This window comes from Leuciscus leuciscus, assembly GCF_965113295.1.
Source record: "Leuciscus leuciscus genome assembly, chromosome: 1".
Classification (NCBI taxonomy): domain Eukaryota; kingdom Metazoa; phylum Chordata; class Actinopteri; order Cypriniformes; family Leuciscidae; genus Leuciscus; species Leuciscus leuciscus.
In genome coordinates, this window is record NC_138725.1 from 7,336,921 (window position 1) to 7,353,945 (window position 17,025).

The window sequence follows — 17,025 nt, forward strand, 5'->3', positions numbered from 1 at the left end:
AAACCATCTGTGAAATAGTTAAAAGTTAATTTTTTTTTTTAATGGCAAATACATGTACAGTATAAGGAACCTATAGGTCATGTGAGAGTACTGCAAAAGACTGGTTAAAATAAATGTTATAGTTTTGTCTATTAAGGTCACAAAACTCTGGGCTTCTGGTAGTACCCCTAGAATATATGAGTCCGCTAAAGGAGGGAGAGCGTTTTCACATTTGGCTCCTTAACTCTGGAATAGTCTTCCTGATAATGTCCAGGGCTCAGCTTTCCCAGTTTAAATCTGGATTAAAGATGCTTTTCTTTAGCCTCGCATTCATATACTGCATCTCCTACCCTTATACTGTTATATCAGATCAAATGCACATGGTTATCCTTGCTTAATGTTGTGAACAGCAGCTACACGTTTAAACTGATACCTGTTAGCTAGGGTGACCATATTCCAGGACATGTCCGGCCGGGATTTCGAGATCGCCCAAAATATCCGGGATACGGCTTTTGCTTTCTTGTCGCCATTCTTTTTGTTTACATGCACACCTTTTGATTCAGTAGGACTGAATTAATTCCGATTGGTGAATCTAAATGTAGTGTTTACATGAACGCTAAACAAGTGATCGGTTGATGTGCGTTCTAGCATTGCTAAGAAAATTCCTGTGTTTTCGTCTCGATCGGGATCCGTGTGAAGCAGAATGCATGACCTGCAAAGCTGGCACGTACGTGTCAGAGTCAAATAATGTAATAATGTAAACATAATGAATGGTGACTGTAGAAAGCAAAAGCCGAATCCCGGGCATTTTGGGCGATCTCGAAATCCTGGCCAGATATGTCCTGGTTAAACAGGACGTATGGTCACCCTATGTTAGCTAACTGCATGATTTGTGTCATCTTGAACTGTATATTTCTGTAATATGGACATTAGCTGGACACAGTCACCTCTGATAACAGAATCAGGTTCATAAAGTGTCAGAAACAGATCAGATGCTGGTGTTAATGGAGGAGGAGGAGGACAGTTATTCATCTATCCATCGTTCCCTATAGACAGCTTGGGGCAGAAGATCTGAGAAACATGCTGTTTTACACTTGAAATAAAGGGAGCTAAAGCAACAGTGTTCTTGATTTATTTGTTGTTTTGATTCATTATGATCTGCATTAAATATTATTACATTCAAGCCACTATATTTTGCATAAATTTGCTTGAACACTTTCTGTCAGGTTTAGGTTATTTCCCAGCATGCACTGCATAGTGCCGGTTTAGGACAGTAAATACTGAAATTAAGTGTTATATATGTATTTCTGTGAACAGGGAGAGATGTTGAGTTGTGTTTTTACATGTTTGAGTGTTTCTGTAGTTTCTGTGGCTGAATCAAAACTTGAGAGTAAGAATAAGTGAACACAAGTGTCCATGTACGAGCTCCTCTCTTCAAACCAAACTAGAGAATAAACAACATTCGAAACATGAACAGCAGCTTCATTTACATTTATTCAATCAAATCTCAAGCACTTCATCACAGAGCCAGAGATATTCCTACATAAAGACAGATTTGTTAGAAAGCTATAGGAAACCAGCTAAAGCAGAGGTGAAATGCACTGTAGCGCTACACAATATTAAAATACCTCGTTTTTAAGTCACAGTTCACAGTGGGAAAAAGAAACAAAACATAACTTTTTTATTTTTTATTTTATTAAACAGTGGTTTACTGAACAAACGATGGATCTGTCTCTAAATAAAGCGTGTCAGTACTTCTGCAAATGACTAATACAAAACATAACATTTTGTTTAATTAATTTGTGCAGCATTAATTAAAGGTGCAGCATTTGCAAGCTGATCTCCCCATTCAGTCCTGATCTCCATTCCAGACGCTTTCTAGAATTATACAGGGCAATAAACTGAGTTTAAACTGCACATTTAAAGCATTTATAATGCAGTCTTCTAATGATATATGACTATCTACTCCAACTCATTGTTGAAATATAAACATTTAAACGGTCATAGTCAAATGTAGTCAAAAATAGTCAAACATTCATTATAAAACGGATAGTTCCAGTTCTTGATTCTGATTGGTTGAGCCGCGTTCGAAGCCGTTGTAAATGACTCCTCAAAATGTGATTGACGATGACCTGAGCTCTTGTGAACTAGTGTCAGATATAAAGACTGAAGTACGACGTTATAAGATCAGTCTGGACTCACCTGAAGATCCTTTTACGCAGTATAAAACAGATGATGAAGATGAAGATGAAGATGAAGAGAGGAAACAGCCACCACAACTGATCTATACAAGTGATCAAATATCAGATCAGCTGATCTATAATGATAAATCAATATTAGAGTTGATGTTTAAAGCTCTTGATGTTTTACCTGAGATCTGGAGAGACGGAGTCACTTCATTCACATCTTTAAAACACACAACGATCACAAATATCAGACAATATGACAGAAAACATTCACACTGGACTGAGTCTGAATCAGATCTGAATCAGTGTTTTATTAGTGAATTAGACACACGTTTATCAGCTGAAACTCACCTGAGTTTGGAGTCGCTGCAGTTTCATTCCTCACTGAAAAACACATTCACAATCATCAAGATTCACTTACAGAAGATTCAGTTCAACACAGAGTTTAGTCTGATTCAGGAAACACTGATCTTAGGGATTTACAGATATGAACATTTTGGCCGATACCGATAACCAATAGTTCTTTATATTTGAAAGCCGATAACTGATATATTGTCACATGCCTGTCCTGTCTTGTGCTGCACATGGGTGTTTTGTTATTTTGGGCCATGTGCTCGTGTCTATTGTCTAGCCCCTCCCATCTTGTTATCTGATTATTGGTTAATTTGTCCCACCTGTCTGTCTCGTTACCCTCCTTTGTTTGTCCCCCTATTTAGCCTCCTTGTGTTTGTAGTCTTGTGCTGGTTCGTTGTCCGTGTTGCTTGTTTCCTGGAGTTCCTGAGTTTTTGTGTTTGTGCCGTACCTGCATGTCACTAATAAACTAACTCTGCATTTGTATCCTCGACTCTCGTTTACCATTCCGTGACATATATTGCCCGATAAATCAAAATCTAAATTTTTGAGAGCCTGATTATAAACAAAAGCTCACCATTAAAAGCCAAGCACACAATTATATATCGGCAGATACTGATAACATTAAAAAGGGACACATATCGACCAATAACATTAATAAAGAACATATATTGGCCGATACCGTATATATCGCACATCCCTGATTGATGTGTTTAACTGAAGTGTCTCTCTCACCTCTGAACATGGTCTGAAGAATGTGATGAGACTGTGATGAAAGAAAGAAGCATTAGAGAATCATGTTAATGAAAGATTAAATATGTAAACAGAGGAATGATGTGTTGAGAGTTGATTTACTCCTGAAGCGTCACAGCGGATCTCATGAAGGACATTCACACAGCGAGACGTGACGAGACGATCAGATGAGACTGAAATAGCAGGATCCATCAGTCTGTGTGGATCTGATGGATCAGCTAACAGACGCCCGTCCTGAACACACACAAGAGGATCAGATCATGAGTGTGTGTGTGTGTGTCATAGTCACCTCTGAGAGCCAGCTCTGCTCACAGTCAGTGTGTGTGTGTGTGTGTGTGTGTGTGTGTGTGTGTGTGTGTGTGTGTGTGTGTGTGTGTGTGTGTGATAGTCACCTCTGAATGCCAGCTCTGCTCACAGACTCCATTGAGTGTGTGATTCAGTAAACCAGAGGGAAGTTTGTACACAACCCTCTCCATCTCTCCACAGGACACACTGATGTTATTCATGTTTCAAAGGAAGCTGTTATATAAATCACAGATCAAATTATTGCATATTATATTGCATGATAAGTGTTTTTATTACAGCAAACATGTAAAACAAATGTATTGCAATGTACAGTATGTCATGTATTACACCTCTGTAGATGCTATCTTCAGTCTAAAAAATGTATTCAATCAAGTAACCAATACCTGGAGCTTGTAGGTTGTTAGAGATTGAATTCAAATCAAATATTAACATTACTGCCCTAACTATTTCTGAATAGGATGTCTACTTCATAAATATTTGGAATAGTATGAAAATATAAGGTTCAGATCAACATATAGAAATCGAAGAGTCATCGGTGGAGTCTGGATGTCATCTAGTGGAAAAGTTTGGTACTGCGCACAATAAAATCTTTCCTAAATCTGGCCCAGAATTTTCTTGAAGTTGAAAATGGTTTGTAAATATATATAAAAAACAACAATATGTGTTTTATATATTTAAAATGTTCATAAACTTAAACTTAATAACTTTTTAAACTTTACTTTTACAACTTTACTAATCTGAGAAGTGTACCCTTTTAGTTTGCAGTGCATTAAGTAATGTTAACAAATACAACTTTTGATTTTAATAATTATTAGTGAACGTTGAAATTAACATTAACAAAGATCAATAAATGCTGTAGAAGTGCAGATCATTATTAGTTCATGTGAACTAATGTAGTTAAACAATGTATGAAACCTTATTGTAAATTGTTACCGAAATTACAACTGGAAAACTTGCGAGATGTGTCTCGAGGAAGGGATTAGGGGACTGTCCGACGAGCGAAGGGATTAGGGGACTGTCCGAGGAACGAATGGATTAGGGGACTGTCCGAGGAACGAAGGGATTAGGGGACTGTCCGACGAACGAAGGGATTAGGGGACTGTCCGACGAGCGAATGGATTAGGGGACTGTCCGACGAACGAAGGGATTAGGGGACTGTCCGACGAACGAAGGGATTAGGGGACTGTCCGACGAACGAAGGGATTAGGGGACTGTCCGAGGAACGAATGGATTAGGGGACTGTCCGACGAACGAAGGGATTAGGGGACTGTCCGAGGAACGAATGGATTAGGGGACTGTCCGAGGAACGAAGGGATTAGAGAACTGTCAGACGAGCGAAGGGATTAGGGGACTGTCCGATTAACGAAGGGATTAGGGAACAAGCACGTTCTTTTCACCTGTTTGGACACTTCACACACGTTTGCACTGCCCGTTTGGTTTACCTGTTTACACGTTCATGACGTGCATTTATCCTACTCAATACACACGTTTTCGACGTCCATTTTTGTCATGATAAACGTGCGTCAAAAACGTGCACTTTCGGTGACCGCAAAGCGCACGTCGAGAACTTGCGTTTTAAATATCACGTTAAGAACGTGCGCTTTTACACCAAATCTGTCGAAACGCACGCTTTTGGCGTGTCAGTGTGCAATCAGACGCCTGACCAGCCGTTTATGAATACTTTGGCTTGCCATAACCACCACCCAGTTTGTGCGTCTAAATTAGGCTAGTTGCTTACAAAAGGAGTGTAATAGCAGACATAAGCCACTTTAATAAAAATAAAGGTCCATGTGTTACACAAAATGTTCACGAAACTAAATAAAAATGCTTATTGATATTAGATCATATGCAAGATAGTTAATTTAGTTGAATAGGCTACGCATAATCCATTTATTTTTTTCTAATATCACAAGTAATATTTTTTATAAATAGCAGGTTTACTGCTTTACATGATTGTTTTGTACTGTGGTTTTGGTGAAGTGTACTAAAATAAAGATTTACGTGTGTAACTTAAGTCTTTTCACCGCTGAATCCTGACGGTGTAGAGGACACTAACTCGAGTCGGCCCCTGTCGTTTCAGAGAATATTGCAATGGCGAGCGCGTCCCAAATGGAACCCTAAGCACTCACGGGCCCTGTCCCAAATGGCGCACTTCATGTGGACTTTCGGTCTCGTGGACTTAAATTGCGCGTGCTCGCCGAGTCTACGAGTCCGTTGGCCGTCCCATTCAGCATTTTAACGCTCTGAAGTGTGCTCAGCAGCGCCCCCTTTGTACCCTTGAAGCGGTCTTCCGCGAAGCCCGCATAGATGCAGGCTCCACGCACTTTAACTACCCAGGAATCCTTGCGAAAGTCCAATCAGACAACAGATGGGAGGAGATTTCGCTCATGAGCAATTGATGACATGGCTGAGAGGAAAATATTACGGTTTTTATTACCTAAATGTACATTTTACCAGTTGTTATCTACAGTTTATACAAACATTATGGTCATCGACCAGTGGTTGATGTCTCAAACATAATAATAGTGTGTTGAATAATACGATCACATTATGATTCATTAAATAAATAGAACCGAATGTCAGGGCTTTACTGAGTCATATGTAAACATAGTATGAATATTGAAACCTGTAAATTCATCTGAAACTCATGCACATTTTCATTGTGTTAAAATTGTAATCTTAGTTCAAATGGAACATTATAATGTACAACTGTATACATAATTTAAATAAGCATGATGTAGGCTATCTATAGTCTAATGCCGAGGTGGCATGCACAATATCAAAATATAGAACTGTAAAATTAGGCTGTGTAGTTGACATGGAGATGAGACGTTGGAGCGCAAAAATGTGATTTCTCCTGTTATTTCCGGCGTGATGATCAAGTCTGTCCCAAAAATACCTCTCAATGCGCCCTCGTGGACTCGCAGCAAGGGCCCTATAGGTCTGCACTATATTACGTCACCAAAGTGTGGACTCTGAGGAAGTCCACAAGTCCGGAGTGTGCCATTTGGGACAGGGCTACGGTCTTCCTCTGAGTACGCACTTTCGTGACGTAATGCTGCTTTGACTGTCGGGAAGAAGTCTGCTGCGGAGTGCATCACCGCGGGCTCGGCAAAAGTGCGCATTAAGTGCGCAAATCGACCACATGGGGGCGCTCGCGAGCACCCTTCTGAGACCTAAAAATGAGAAATGGGACACACTGTGGTCTCACGGACTTAACGGACACGCGCACGCAGCAGCCATTGTAAGTCCACAAGACCGAAAGTGCACATGAAGTGTGCCATTTGGGACAGGGCCTAATAACCTGTCAAACAGCGTCAGATTACTGGACTTTATCTTCTGCCTCTGATTGTGCTAATACACAATCAGTTGCGTCTGTGTGTTATGCTGACCCTTGTTTTTATTGTTCACCCAAAAAATGAAAATTCTGTCATTTACTCACTCTAATGTTGTGAAGAAATTACTGAGAAATGAGAAATGAAGATATTTTGAAGAATGTCGGTAACCAAACAGTTTGCAGTCTCTATTGACTTCCATAGTAGGAAAAATACTAGGCTATATAAGTCAATGGTGACCAGCAGTTTACAAAGTAGATCAATCACGTGCACTCGCAACCAGTGGCGTCATGCCCATTCAAAGTGAGGGGGCACGTGCCCCCTCAGATTTTTCCTCCCTGATAATTTTTTTGTCACAACTTTATTCCTATTATGCTCCATAATATACCTGTCAGGAATCACAGAGGATGCAGACAAGGTGGTAAGGTTATGGGTTTTATTGCAGGTTAGCGGAGATGCAGACAGATGGTGAGTAATAGTAACACAGAACAACAGTGAATGCTTAGCTGAATTTGTAAAGTCTTTCTCTTTCTTTCTCTTGGCAGATGCAGGATGGGCTGAAGGCAGAACAGGATGCTGGAAGGATGGACCGGAGAAGAATTCAGCAGGCAAGTGTTCAGGTAAGTGATCGGGAGTCTGTGGGTCATGTAATGATGAAACCAGACACTGAGTGAAAGGAGACTGTGGGTTTTGTAGGGAGTGCTGGTGATGGGACACAGGTGACGGTGCTCAGTAATCAGGGGAGAGTGAACGGGTGACTTTATGACTGGGCGGAGAGAGAGAACGAGTGGGCGGAGGTGAAGGAGAGCGTGGTGGTGAAGATGGAATCCCAACAGTACCCCCCCCTCCCAAGGCGGTTCCTGATGCCTGAGAGGAGCGCTGCCGGCGGCGAGGTCGACCCCGACCTCTGGGTGCTGGACGATCAGGATGGTCTTCGTGGAACTGGGATAACAGGGCAGGATCCAGGATGTCGTCACGAAGAACCCAAGCGAGAGCCAAGCGACGACGGCGAACGTTCAGCTTTTCAAGACATCGATGAGAGCTTGCGCTTGGATACACATAGAAGACGTCAGGATATGTACTTTAGTACGATTTAATGCTTCAATCTTAGGAGTGAGTTGGATAGAACTTACCGCCGGCCGCGGTGGACGAACTGGACAGGAACTGAGGAAGTGTTTATCCAATCCACAGTAGAGACAGATATGATGCAGAATCCTGCGCTGGCGTTCAGAGGACGAAAGATGAGTGGAGTCGATTTCCATAGGAACTGGTGCTGGAGGAGTATTGGAACTGACCGTGGGCGGAGAACTTACAGTGGGTGCAGATAGATCACAAGCTGAAAGGCGTTGAGAGATGCGGATGGATTTCTGGATAAGGTTTTCTAAACCCATGCTGTCCTCATACACCACCAGCAGATGGCGGATGTTAGGGTTCAGGCCATGGCGATAAGCGGTGATCAGAGCGTTTTCGTTCCAGCCACTGGATGCGGCAAGGGTTCTGAACTGTAAAGCGAATGAACTCACCGAAGAATTTCCTTGACGGAGATTATACAGTTGATCATGAACTGATAGTCTGAATGTCAGTCTGTCCAAAGACCTCCTTGAAATGCCGCATGAATTCAGTAATGGATTTTACCACCGCGGATTCAGAGTTCCATAATGACTGAGCCCACTGAAGTGCTTGGCCTGAGAGGAGAGAAATCATGAAGGCGACTCGGGCTGCATCGTTGTGAAACTGGTGTTCATTCATGGTGAAATATAGTGAAGTTTGCAGAAGAAACCCACTGCAGTTCTCCACCTCAACGGAATAGGTCGCTGGCCGGGCCATGGGACTCGCTGAGGCAGTGAACGAAGTAGTGGGTTAATGTGGAAGTGGACGTGTTGACATAGATGAAATGGATGGGACGGAATCGGCCGGAAAGTCTGTGTAGAGATCTTCTGAAGACTCCGCTTTCTGCATGTTGGGTCTGGTCTTCTGTCAGGAATCACAGAGGATGCAGACAAGGTGGTAAGGTTATGGGTTTTATTGCAGGTTAGCGGAGATGCAGACAGATGGTGAGTAATAGTAACACAGAACAACAGTGAATGCTTAGCTGAATTTGTAAAGTCTTTCTCTTTCGTTCTCTTGGCAGATGCAGGATGGGCTGAAGGCAGAACAGGATGCTGGAAGGACGGACCGGAGAGGAATTCAGCAGGTAAGTGATCGGGAGTCTGTGGGTCATGTAATGACGAGACCAGACACTGAGTGAAGGGAGACTGTGGGTTTTGTAGGGAGTGCTGGTGATGGGACACAGGTGACGGTGCTCAGTGATCAGGGGAGAGTGAACGGGTGACTTGATGACTGGGCGGAGAGAGAACGAGTGGGCGGAGGTGAAGGAGAGCGTGGTGGTGAAGATGGAATCCTGACAATACCAGAGCCTATAACGACTCAAATGTATTCTTCTGGATGTGTAATAAATCGGTCAGCATCAGCCCTTTTTCCTAATATGGTGTCTGTGTATCAAATCTAGAGCGCTACGTGCGTAGTTGTTATACAGATCGCTATGACCGTGATGTAGGCTTAGAGTGCACAAAAGTGTAGCGGTCAGCCTCTCTCTCATGTGCTCATATATATATATAGCCTATATGACCACTAACACATGTTAAAATGAGCAGAACACTGAATTCTTTTTGGTACCTGTCAAATATTAACCACTTTCAAATAAACGGGGTAGTGTTAACCTTATTCAGCACTGAAATCTGTCAAACTTCTTTCAAAGTCCTTCATCACATATTAATATTAAAATAACTTAATTTCAGAGCACCACAAAGTCAGACCTCAGCACCTTTATGCACCTTTAATGTAAGATTGTTCTTAGGTCACATACCAATTTAAAATCATAACATAAAAACTGGTCAATGGTAGTGTTTTTAAAATCATGTGTAGTAGGCCTAAGTGTACAGTAAGTGTGTGTGTAAACATGCTTTAATGAAGTAGACTTCAAAAGCTTTTGAATTTGAGCACAGTTCTTTCATCAACCTGTCTTTTACATAAACTTACAAAATGGATACTTTAACTTAGTCCTCAGATAGAGGAGGGTTGCTGCTAGCTCCGTTAAGGTATTTCTGTCCCTCCCAAACTGCATTGAAATGGTATGTTTAGCAGCCAGAATGTAAAAATGTTCAGGGGGAGAAACCCCCTGACCCCTCCTAACATGATCCATATCACCCGTCAGAAAACAATTGCAACGTCTCAGATTGTGCCCCCCCCCCAGAATTTTGGCTTGCATGACGCCCCTGCTCGCAACAGAACGAACGCAAAATCCGGAAGCGTTTATTGCTCTGCGTGCGTGCTTCAGTATAGAAATGTTTGTATAAAAGTATAATTTTAGTAAACGTAGGACTACTTTCTTGCCAGATTTTCGTAATGCAAAAAAAGAAAAGAAAATATATTTCGCCAGTATAGCCTATATTGAGCTGACTTTATCAGTGATCAGACCGATGATGGATATTACGATTAAAACTGTTTAGATATTTCAGACTTTTTCGTTTCACGTTCCTACCCCAAAGCAACAAAATAAAATAAAATTCTTTATCAAAATTTATAAGGAAAGACAAGTACTTTGTTTAGGCTTGGCTTTTTAATAACAAATGATCGTTGCGACGAAAGCAAATCAATCAAAACTAACTTTAGATGGAAAATAACTTAACTCTGCTATAAAGCCAAAACAATCTCTGTTACCTTAAATTATACACTTATCTCTGTAAAGCTGCTTTGAAACAATCTACGTTGTTAAAAGCGCTATATAAATGAAGATGACTTGACTTGACTACGGCTTTGCGCTTTGAAAAGTGCAAGGCATCCAAGTATTTTAAGGACCCGCGGGAAACGAGCAAAATGCATTGCATTTTTGATTGAATGCATTCATTTTTATAATAAAAAAAAACAGCATTTGAGTTAAATCTCGAGCATTAGAAACAACTATATCCCTGATTTACTTCAGAGTCGCGTAAGTTAGGCTGCATGTTCAAGAGTCGCACATGTTGTTCATCGTAAACGTGTTACACTTCACCATCCCTTCTTCTTTTGCAAGAAGGCCTACCTAATCTTTTTTTGGCAATATGGCTTATGAACCTGCCAAAATCGGTTCACGGTCAAACTGCATTTAAACATGTAATATATTAAAGACATTTCTTACCTTAAGCAGCTCGTTTGCAGAATGAATGAAAGAAACTCTATCCTGTTTCATCGATGAAGGAAGAGGAGGGATGAGCCTTGAGTGACAGCTGTGTGTCTCTTACAAGTGTTGAAGAAGGTTTACAGTATGTGTGTTGCTGTTAAGCGGGAATATGTAGCAAATCAAACTTTATTAATGAAACAGGAGATCAGTATTCCTCTAATTTAAGTTTTATTATTTTATTTTACATTTTCATAGCTCACGGTCACGTGACTCGTGCGGATACCCGCGGTGTTATTTTAGCAGGTCATTCATATTTTGAATTAGCTTTATTATAGTTTCCGTTAATTACTGTATGGGACGTCCCCTAAAAAACTGGCCATTCGTTTTTTACAAATGAGGATTAGGTGTATAAAGTATTCATATGAGGTAGACTGTGCATAGCATGTGACATGCAAGAATAGACCAAGTGACTCGTAGCCTAATACATACATAATAAAAGTAACAAATGCATTTAAGAGTAGGCTACCCGTCACTGTATTGTATAGGCTAATAGCGTTGCAGTCACACTAAATTCAGTTATGCACGAGTTTAAAGGCCAGTAATCAGATGGTTAAATGACTCATTACTTACACACACACACACACACACACACACACACACACACACACACACACACACACACACACACACACACACACACACACACACACACACACACACACACACACACACACACACACACACACACACACACACACACACACACACACACACACACACACACACACACACACACACACACACACACACACACACACACACACACACACACACACACACACACACACACACACACACACACACACACACACACACACACACACACAGATGTACAGCAAGTCTGCGGATAAATATCTATACGGGGAAATGCACGGGCCATTTCTTACAATGCATCGTTTCATTTCATCATCACAATCAAATGTCATTTCATGACACATTTTAATGACATTTATTTAGCAGCTAAAAGAATAGAACATTTAGTAATTCGCACATTTACTGCAAATATAGCCTAATAGATTGATCATGATAGTAGTTTCATTCTGAATAAAAATAAACAACTGATTCTGTGAATTTGTATTCAGAAATGAGAAGTCGTGACATATATGACATATGATGAGCAAAAACACTTATTTAACACACACATTAACACACTTCACGCAGGCTCTTGTGGACAAACTGTAATCCCAGTGATCTAAACATTTAATAAAATGACATTTACAACAAACTTGTATTATTAAAAATGTAAATACATGCCTTGTTTAAAACAAAGTGAAAATAACAGTGTCTGGTGTACGGGGATATTTACTGGTCAAGTCAATCTTCTTAAAAAAAAAAAACATCAAGGTTATATAGACATTAAATTGTTTCTCACATGCATACTTCATTGTAATAATGTTAAATGTTATGGGGAGAAGGCGGGAACCGGCGAACAGTCAAAGACTTTAATACAATAAATGAAAAACACACAGAACGCAAACTGCTGTCACACACACATACCAGAACACACACACACTGTCCTCTCTCCATCTGTCCTGATCCTCCGGGAGAGACACCGCTGATCTCGATCATCAGCAGTCACACACTCGAGCCCTAGAAGATAATCATTATAATATATTTAAAGGACATTAACATGTTTTCAGGCATTTTGGAAATATTTAGGCCATCATACACAAGAAATACCCAGATTAAATAAGTTTACTGCTGCCTTCACCACTGGAGTTCATCATTAATATCATTATGCTAATAAACTAACGATACGCTTTTAAAGGCTCACAAAATAGTTATTTGGGCTATACTTGCATTTACATTATTTTAAAATTATAAATATATTGTACATTATATTCGTGTTTGTACTTTGGCGCACATTTCATTCTTAAGAAAATAAACAATGTAGCCTATGTCTACACTTTCAAGGTAATATCTTTATTAGAAAATAATTGCCATATGATCCTGCACTAAAAAAATGAACCGGATTTATTGAAGTCTAAAATAGGCTATTTAATATCACTGAATCAACCTATGCATTAATATATAGGCTATAACAGGTAAAATATAAATTGTGTAGCAGTTAAATCGACATGTTTATCCAGTCTGCTATTTAATCATGCCCTGGATGTGCATCCCACAAATCTCCATCAACTGCAAGATGCTATCCTATCAATATGGGCCAACATTTCTAAAGAATGCTTTCAGCACCTTGTTGAATCAATGCCACGTAGAATTAAGGCAGTTCTGAAGGCGAAAGGGGGTCAAACACAGTATTAGTATGGTGTTCCTAATAATCCTTTAGGTGAGTGTATATATAATTATATAATACAATTATTAATTAATACCCATTCCATCAGTTAAAGAGTAAGAAAGGCTGTGAGCTTCAGCAGCGGGGTTTCTCTGAATAACGCAGATATTCGTGTATGTGTACAGCTGATGATGAGAGATCTGTAAACCGGGTCTGTGTGTAAACGGTGTGAAAGTGTGTGTTTCAGTGTTGAAATGACTGTGACCTCATATAAAAGTGAAACTCTCTTGTTCCATAACCTCACGTTACACAATCCCCTGATATAGTACAGTATGTCACAGACAATTAGATCAATGTATTACACAAAACTCAGACTAACTTACTGGCATTAGCATTTACAGTAATCAGATAATAATGCGCAATGAACACAAACTGTAGCACTTTATGACGTTTTATGTTACAAAGTTTGGGAGGAGCACGTTCAGGTAATCAGCACAAGAGGAAGCCGGTATGAATATAGCCTTCCCTCACCTCTGTCCCATGACCATTTCACAGCATTTGGCCCCGTCCTTTGCTCTCCTGTCCGAGATAGAGGAATAGACCTTATTCACAGCAGCGCCACCTTTAATTTTTCAATGGGAATGAAAGCGAGGCTGTGAGGGACAGACATGCATCTCCTTAATGGGCTGTGCCAACACTCACGACCAATTCGTACAAATTCATACGAATGATAAAAAGATGGCTAATTCGTACGAATTCGTACGACCTCACTCGTACGAATTTGTACGATTTGTCTAAACCCACGTGATGGGTAGGTTTAGGGGCGGGGTCAGGGGTAGGTCATTCGTATGAATTCATACAAATTGGGCAATTCTTAAAATATGTACGATTTTGCAAAAAGTGAGTGAGGTCGTATGAATTCGTACGAATTAGCCACCTCGTAGAATTTGTATGTTTTCCAGTGAGATAGTATAGTATAGTATATATTTATTGTCCCGTTAGGGAAATTCTTTTTCACATTTCCAGAAACGCTTTTCATTGTACATACTCACGGCACATATAGACATACATATTTTCATACACAGTAGACATTTGACACATACATATATGGGAAAAAACATACATTATTTCACTGCAAAACAATTTATCTATCTGTGTGGCTTTGTCTTATTGAGTGTTTGGATGGCTGAAGGGATTAGGCTTCTGCTGAAGCGGGTTTTATTGCATCTTATGCTTCTGAACCTCCTGCCAGAGGGTAGGAGTAAGAAGTAGCGGTTGAGTGGGTGAGTAATGTCCAGGGATATTGCATGAGCGATACGTGTGATGGCTTTGGTGTTTAGTTCTTGTAGATTTGGAGTGGGCAAACCTATTATTTTGGTGGCAGTATTGGTTATCTGTGTAAGTTTGTTACGGTTTTTTACAGTAAGCATGTTGAAAAAACAGGTGGAACAGTATAGTAGGATGGGTTGAACAATGCTAATATACAGTAGTAGGAGTAGATGGGGGGCAACATGAAGTCCTTTTAGTTTACGCACCGCTGACAGTCTTTGGGTTCCTTTTTTCTGTATGTCTGTTGTGTGGTGTTCAAAGGTGAGGTTATTGTCAATTGTGAGTCCAAGATATTTGAAGTGATCTACTGTCCCTACTGTTTCGTTGTTAATGATAATGGGGTGGTGGGATTGTGCCAATCCAAAAGCCATTTCTTTTGTTTTGCTGATGTTGAGTTTGAGATAGTTATTTCCACACCACTGCGTGAAGTGGGAGACTGTGTTAAGATTTTCTTGGGTTGAATGTGTGTCTGTGAGGAGTCCAAGGATTGCAGTGTCATCGGCATACTTGAGGAATATGGTGTTGGGTGAGGGGCTGGTACAGTCGTTTGTGTAGAGGGTGTAAAGAAAGGGGCTTAAAACACAGCCCTGCGGGGCTCCTGTGTTGGAAGTCAGTATAGTTGTGGTGGTTGTGCTTACCCGTACAGCCTGTTGTCTGTTGGTGAGGAAGTTGTGGAGAAGATGGATCAGGCGGGAGGGGACATTGAGGTGGAGCAGTTTCTGGATCAGTAGATGTCTCTGAATGGTGTTGAATGTAGAGCTGAAATCTGCAAACAGAATCCTGACAGGTTGGCTGTTGATCGGGTTGGCTGTGTTGTTATTTATGGAAGCTTGTTTCCGCCACAGAATAAAACATTTTAAACGATAATTGCGACTTTTTATCTCACAATTGCGAGTTTACATCTCGCAAGTCTGACATTATTTCTCAGAATGGCGAGATATAAAGTCAGAATTCTAAGGGAAAAAAAGAACTAAAAAACTATAATTTTTTTTACCTCAGAATAGTTTATATCTCACAATTCTGACTTTATAACACGCAATTGCGACTTTATATCACGCAATTTTGACTTTATAACCTGCAATTGCGACTTTAGTAATTCTGAGAAAGAAAAAAGTCAGAATTGTGAGATTTAAAAGTCGCAATTACCTTTTTTATTTTTCACTCTGTGGCGGAAACAATACGTTTCCATAGTTATTTGATGCGTTTTTGGGTTGTTCTGCTCATGAAACACTTGAACAAAAATCTTTCCAAGAAATTTCAGTTGACAAAAAGCTCCCCACAATAAAAGCTGAGGAAAATTGTAAGTAATTTAAGAGCTTTACACAGCTTTTTACAGCGGATGCCTTTGGAAACACGGCAAGTCTATCCCTCACAGCCTCGCTTTCATACCCGTCATGGCGCTGCTCTGAATAAGGTCTATTCCCTCCTGATGACGATTCTTTAGTCACAGCTGAGCCTCCGTTCGAGGAGTAATCCATCATCATCATCATCATGCACTGAAACCGCAGTTGAAAAACTCACAGTAAGTTATTCTTGAGAGTATATATTTTAGGGTCTCTGTATTCTAGCCGTTATTTTAGACAGTGTTCGAATTGTGACAAAGCTCTTGGGGGGATCCACTCTGCCAGACTCTCGTGAAAGTGCTTATCTAGCACGAAATGTATTTCTCGAGTCGTACCATTTATTCGCCAAAAATAGTTTTTGCGTGCATATGATACGCACATTATGGTGTGTACGTACTCCACACCCCTAATCCTACCCAAGGGTTTTGCAGTGCGTATCATTTACAGGCAAAAAATTAATAAATGTTTTTGCCTTTAATTGGGACGATCAATAAAATGTATCTGTTTATAAATTCAACAGTCTGTAAATTCCTTCAGAAAACAGCATGTGGCGCACTTGAGCGTCTTTTCAGACGCAAATCTATAATTTCTAATGGGAGCGGCAGCGCAATACTTTGATTATATATATATATATATATATATATATATATATATATATATATATATATATATATATATATATATATGTGTGTGTTTTTGCCTTATATATATAAACATATATATATATATATGTTTATATATATATATTACCTAATAAATTATGTTTCTATTATTTTAGTTAATGAAAAACCAGGGGACCCCCCGAGGTAATTTTTTTGGGCCTTATGGGGGGTCCCGGTCCCGGGCCCCCCCTCAACTCGAACACTGATTTTAGATAAATTCAGAATGATTTCCTTGGCGACGCGTCATCAGTCTCACACACACACACACACACACACACACACACACACACACACACACACACACACGCAGCCTCGCGTTTATTCCG

The 17,025-nt window shown here is 40.2% G+C and overlaps 1 protein-coding gene and 1 long non-coding RNA gene across 4 annotated transcripts; both read right to left on the reverse strand.

Annotated features, from left to right (window-relative positions):
* Positions 1-1,509: 1,509 nt before the first annotated feature.
* On the reverse strand, positions 1,510-11,156 carry LOC309492676 (uncharacterized protein). 2 transcript variants are annotated; one of them, XM_082161678.1, is made up of 8 exons: positions 11,088-11,156; positions 3,662-3,788; positions 3,372-3,503; positions 3,252-3,282; positions 2,517-2,549; positions 2,350-2,385; positions 2,182-2,263; positions 1,510-1,857 (listed from the first exon to the last, which is right to left on the reverse strand). In XM_082161678.1, exons 2-8 carry the CDS (start codon positions 3,773-3,775, stop codon positions 1,794-1,796), a joined length of 492 nt encoding a protein of 163 aa, XP_082017804.1. In that variant the 5' UTR covers positions 3,776-3,788; positions 11,088-11,156; the 3' UTR covers positions 1,510-1,793. The 2 variants fall into 2 exon arrangements, with proteins under 2 accessions (XP_082017804.1, XP_082017805.1); XM_082161679.1 differs by lacking the exons at positions 3,662-3,788; positions 11,088-11,156 and adding an exon at positions 3,559-3,621.
* Positions 11,157-11,273: 117 nt separating this feature from the next.
* LOC309496513 lies at positions 11,274-16,181 on the reverse strand. 2 transcript variants are annotated; one of them, XR_014205143.1, is made up of 5 exons: positions 16,084-16,181; positions 15,333-15,460; positions 13,897-13,987; positions 11,918-12,719; positions 11,274-11,687 (listed from the first exon to the last, which is right to left on the reverse strand). It is a non-coding gene; the product is annotated as an uncharacterized lncRNA (long non-coding RNA). The 2 variants fall into 2 exon arrangements; XR_014205144.1 differs by having other exon boundaries at positions 13,897-14,018.
* Between the last annotated feature and the right edge of the window lie 844 nt (positions 16,182-17,025).

Bases quoted from the DNA above. Each gene is read 5' to 3' on its own strand.
- LOC309492676 (XM_082161678.1), bottom strand. From the start codon at position 3,775: ATGAATAACATCAGTGTGTCCTGTGGAGAGATGGAGAGGGTTGTGTAC. The intron at 3,283-3,371 runs GTAAATCAACTC...CTTTCATCACAG, and splicing joins TCCGCTGTGACGCTTCAGGA to TCTCATCACATTCTTCAGAC. The intron at 2,264-2,349 runs GTAAAACATCAA...TCACTTGTATAG, and splicing joins TCCGTCTCTCCAGATCTCAG to ATCAGTTGTGGTGGCTGTTT.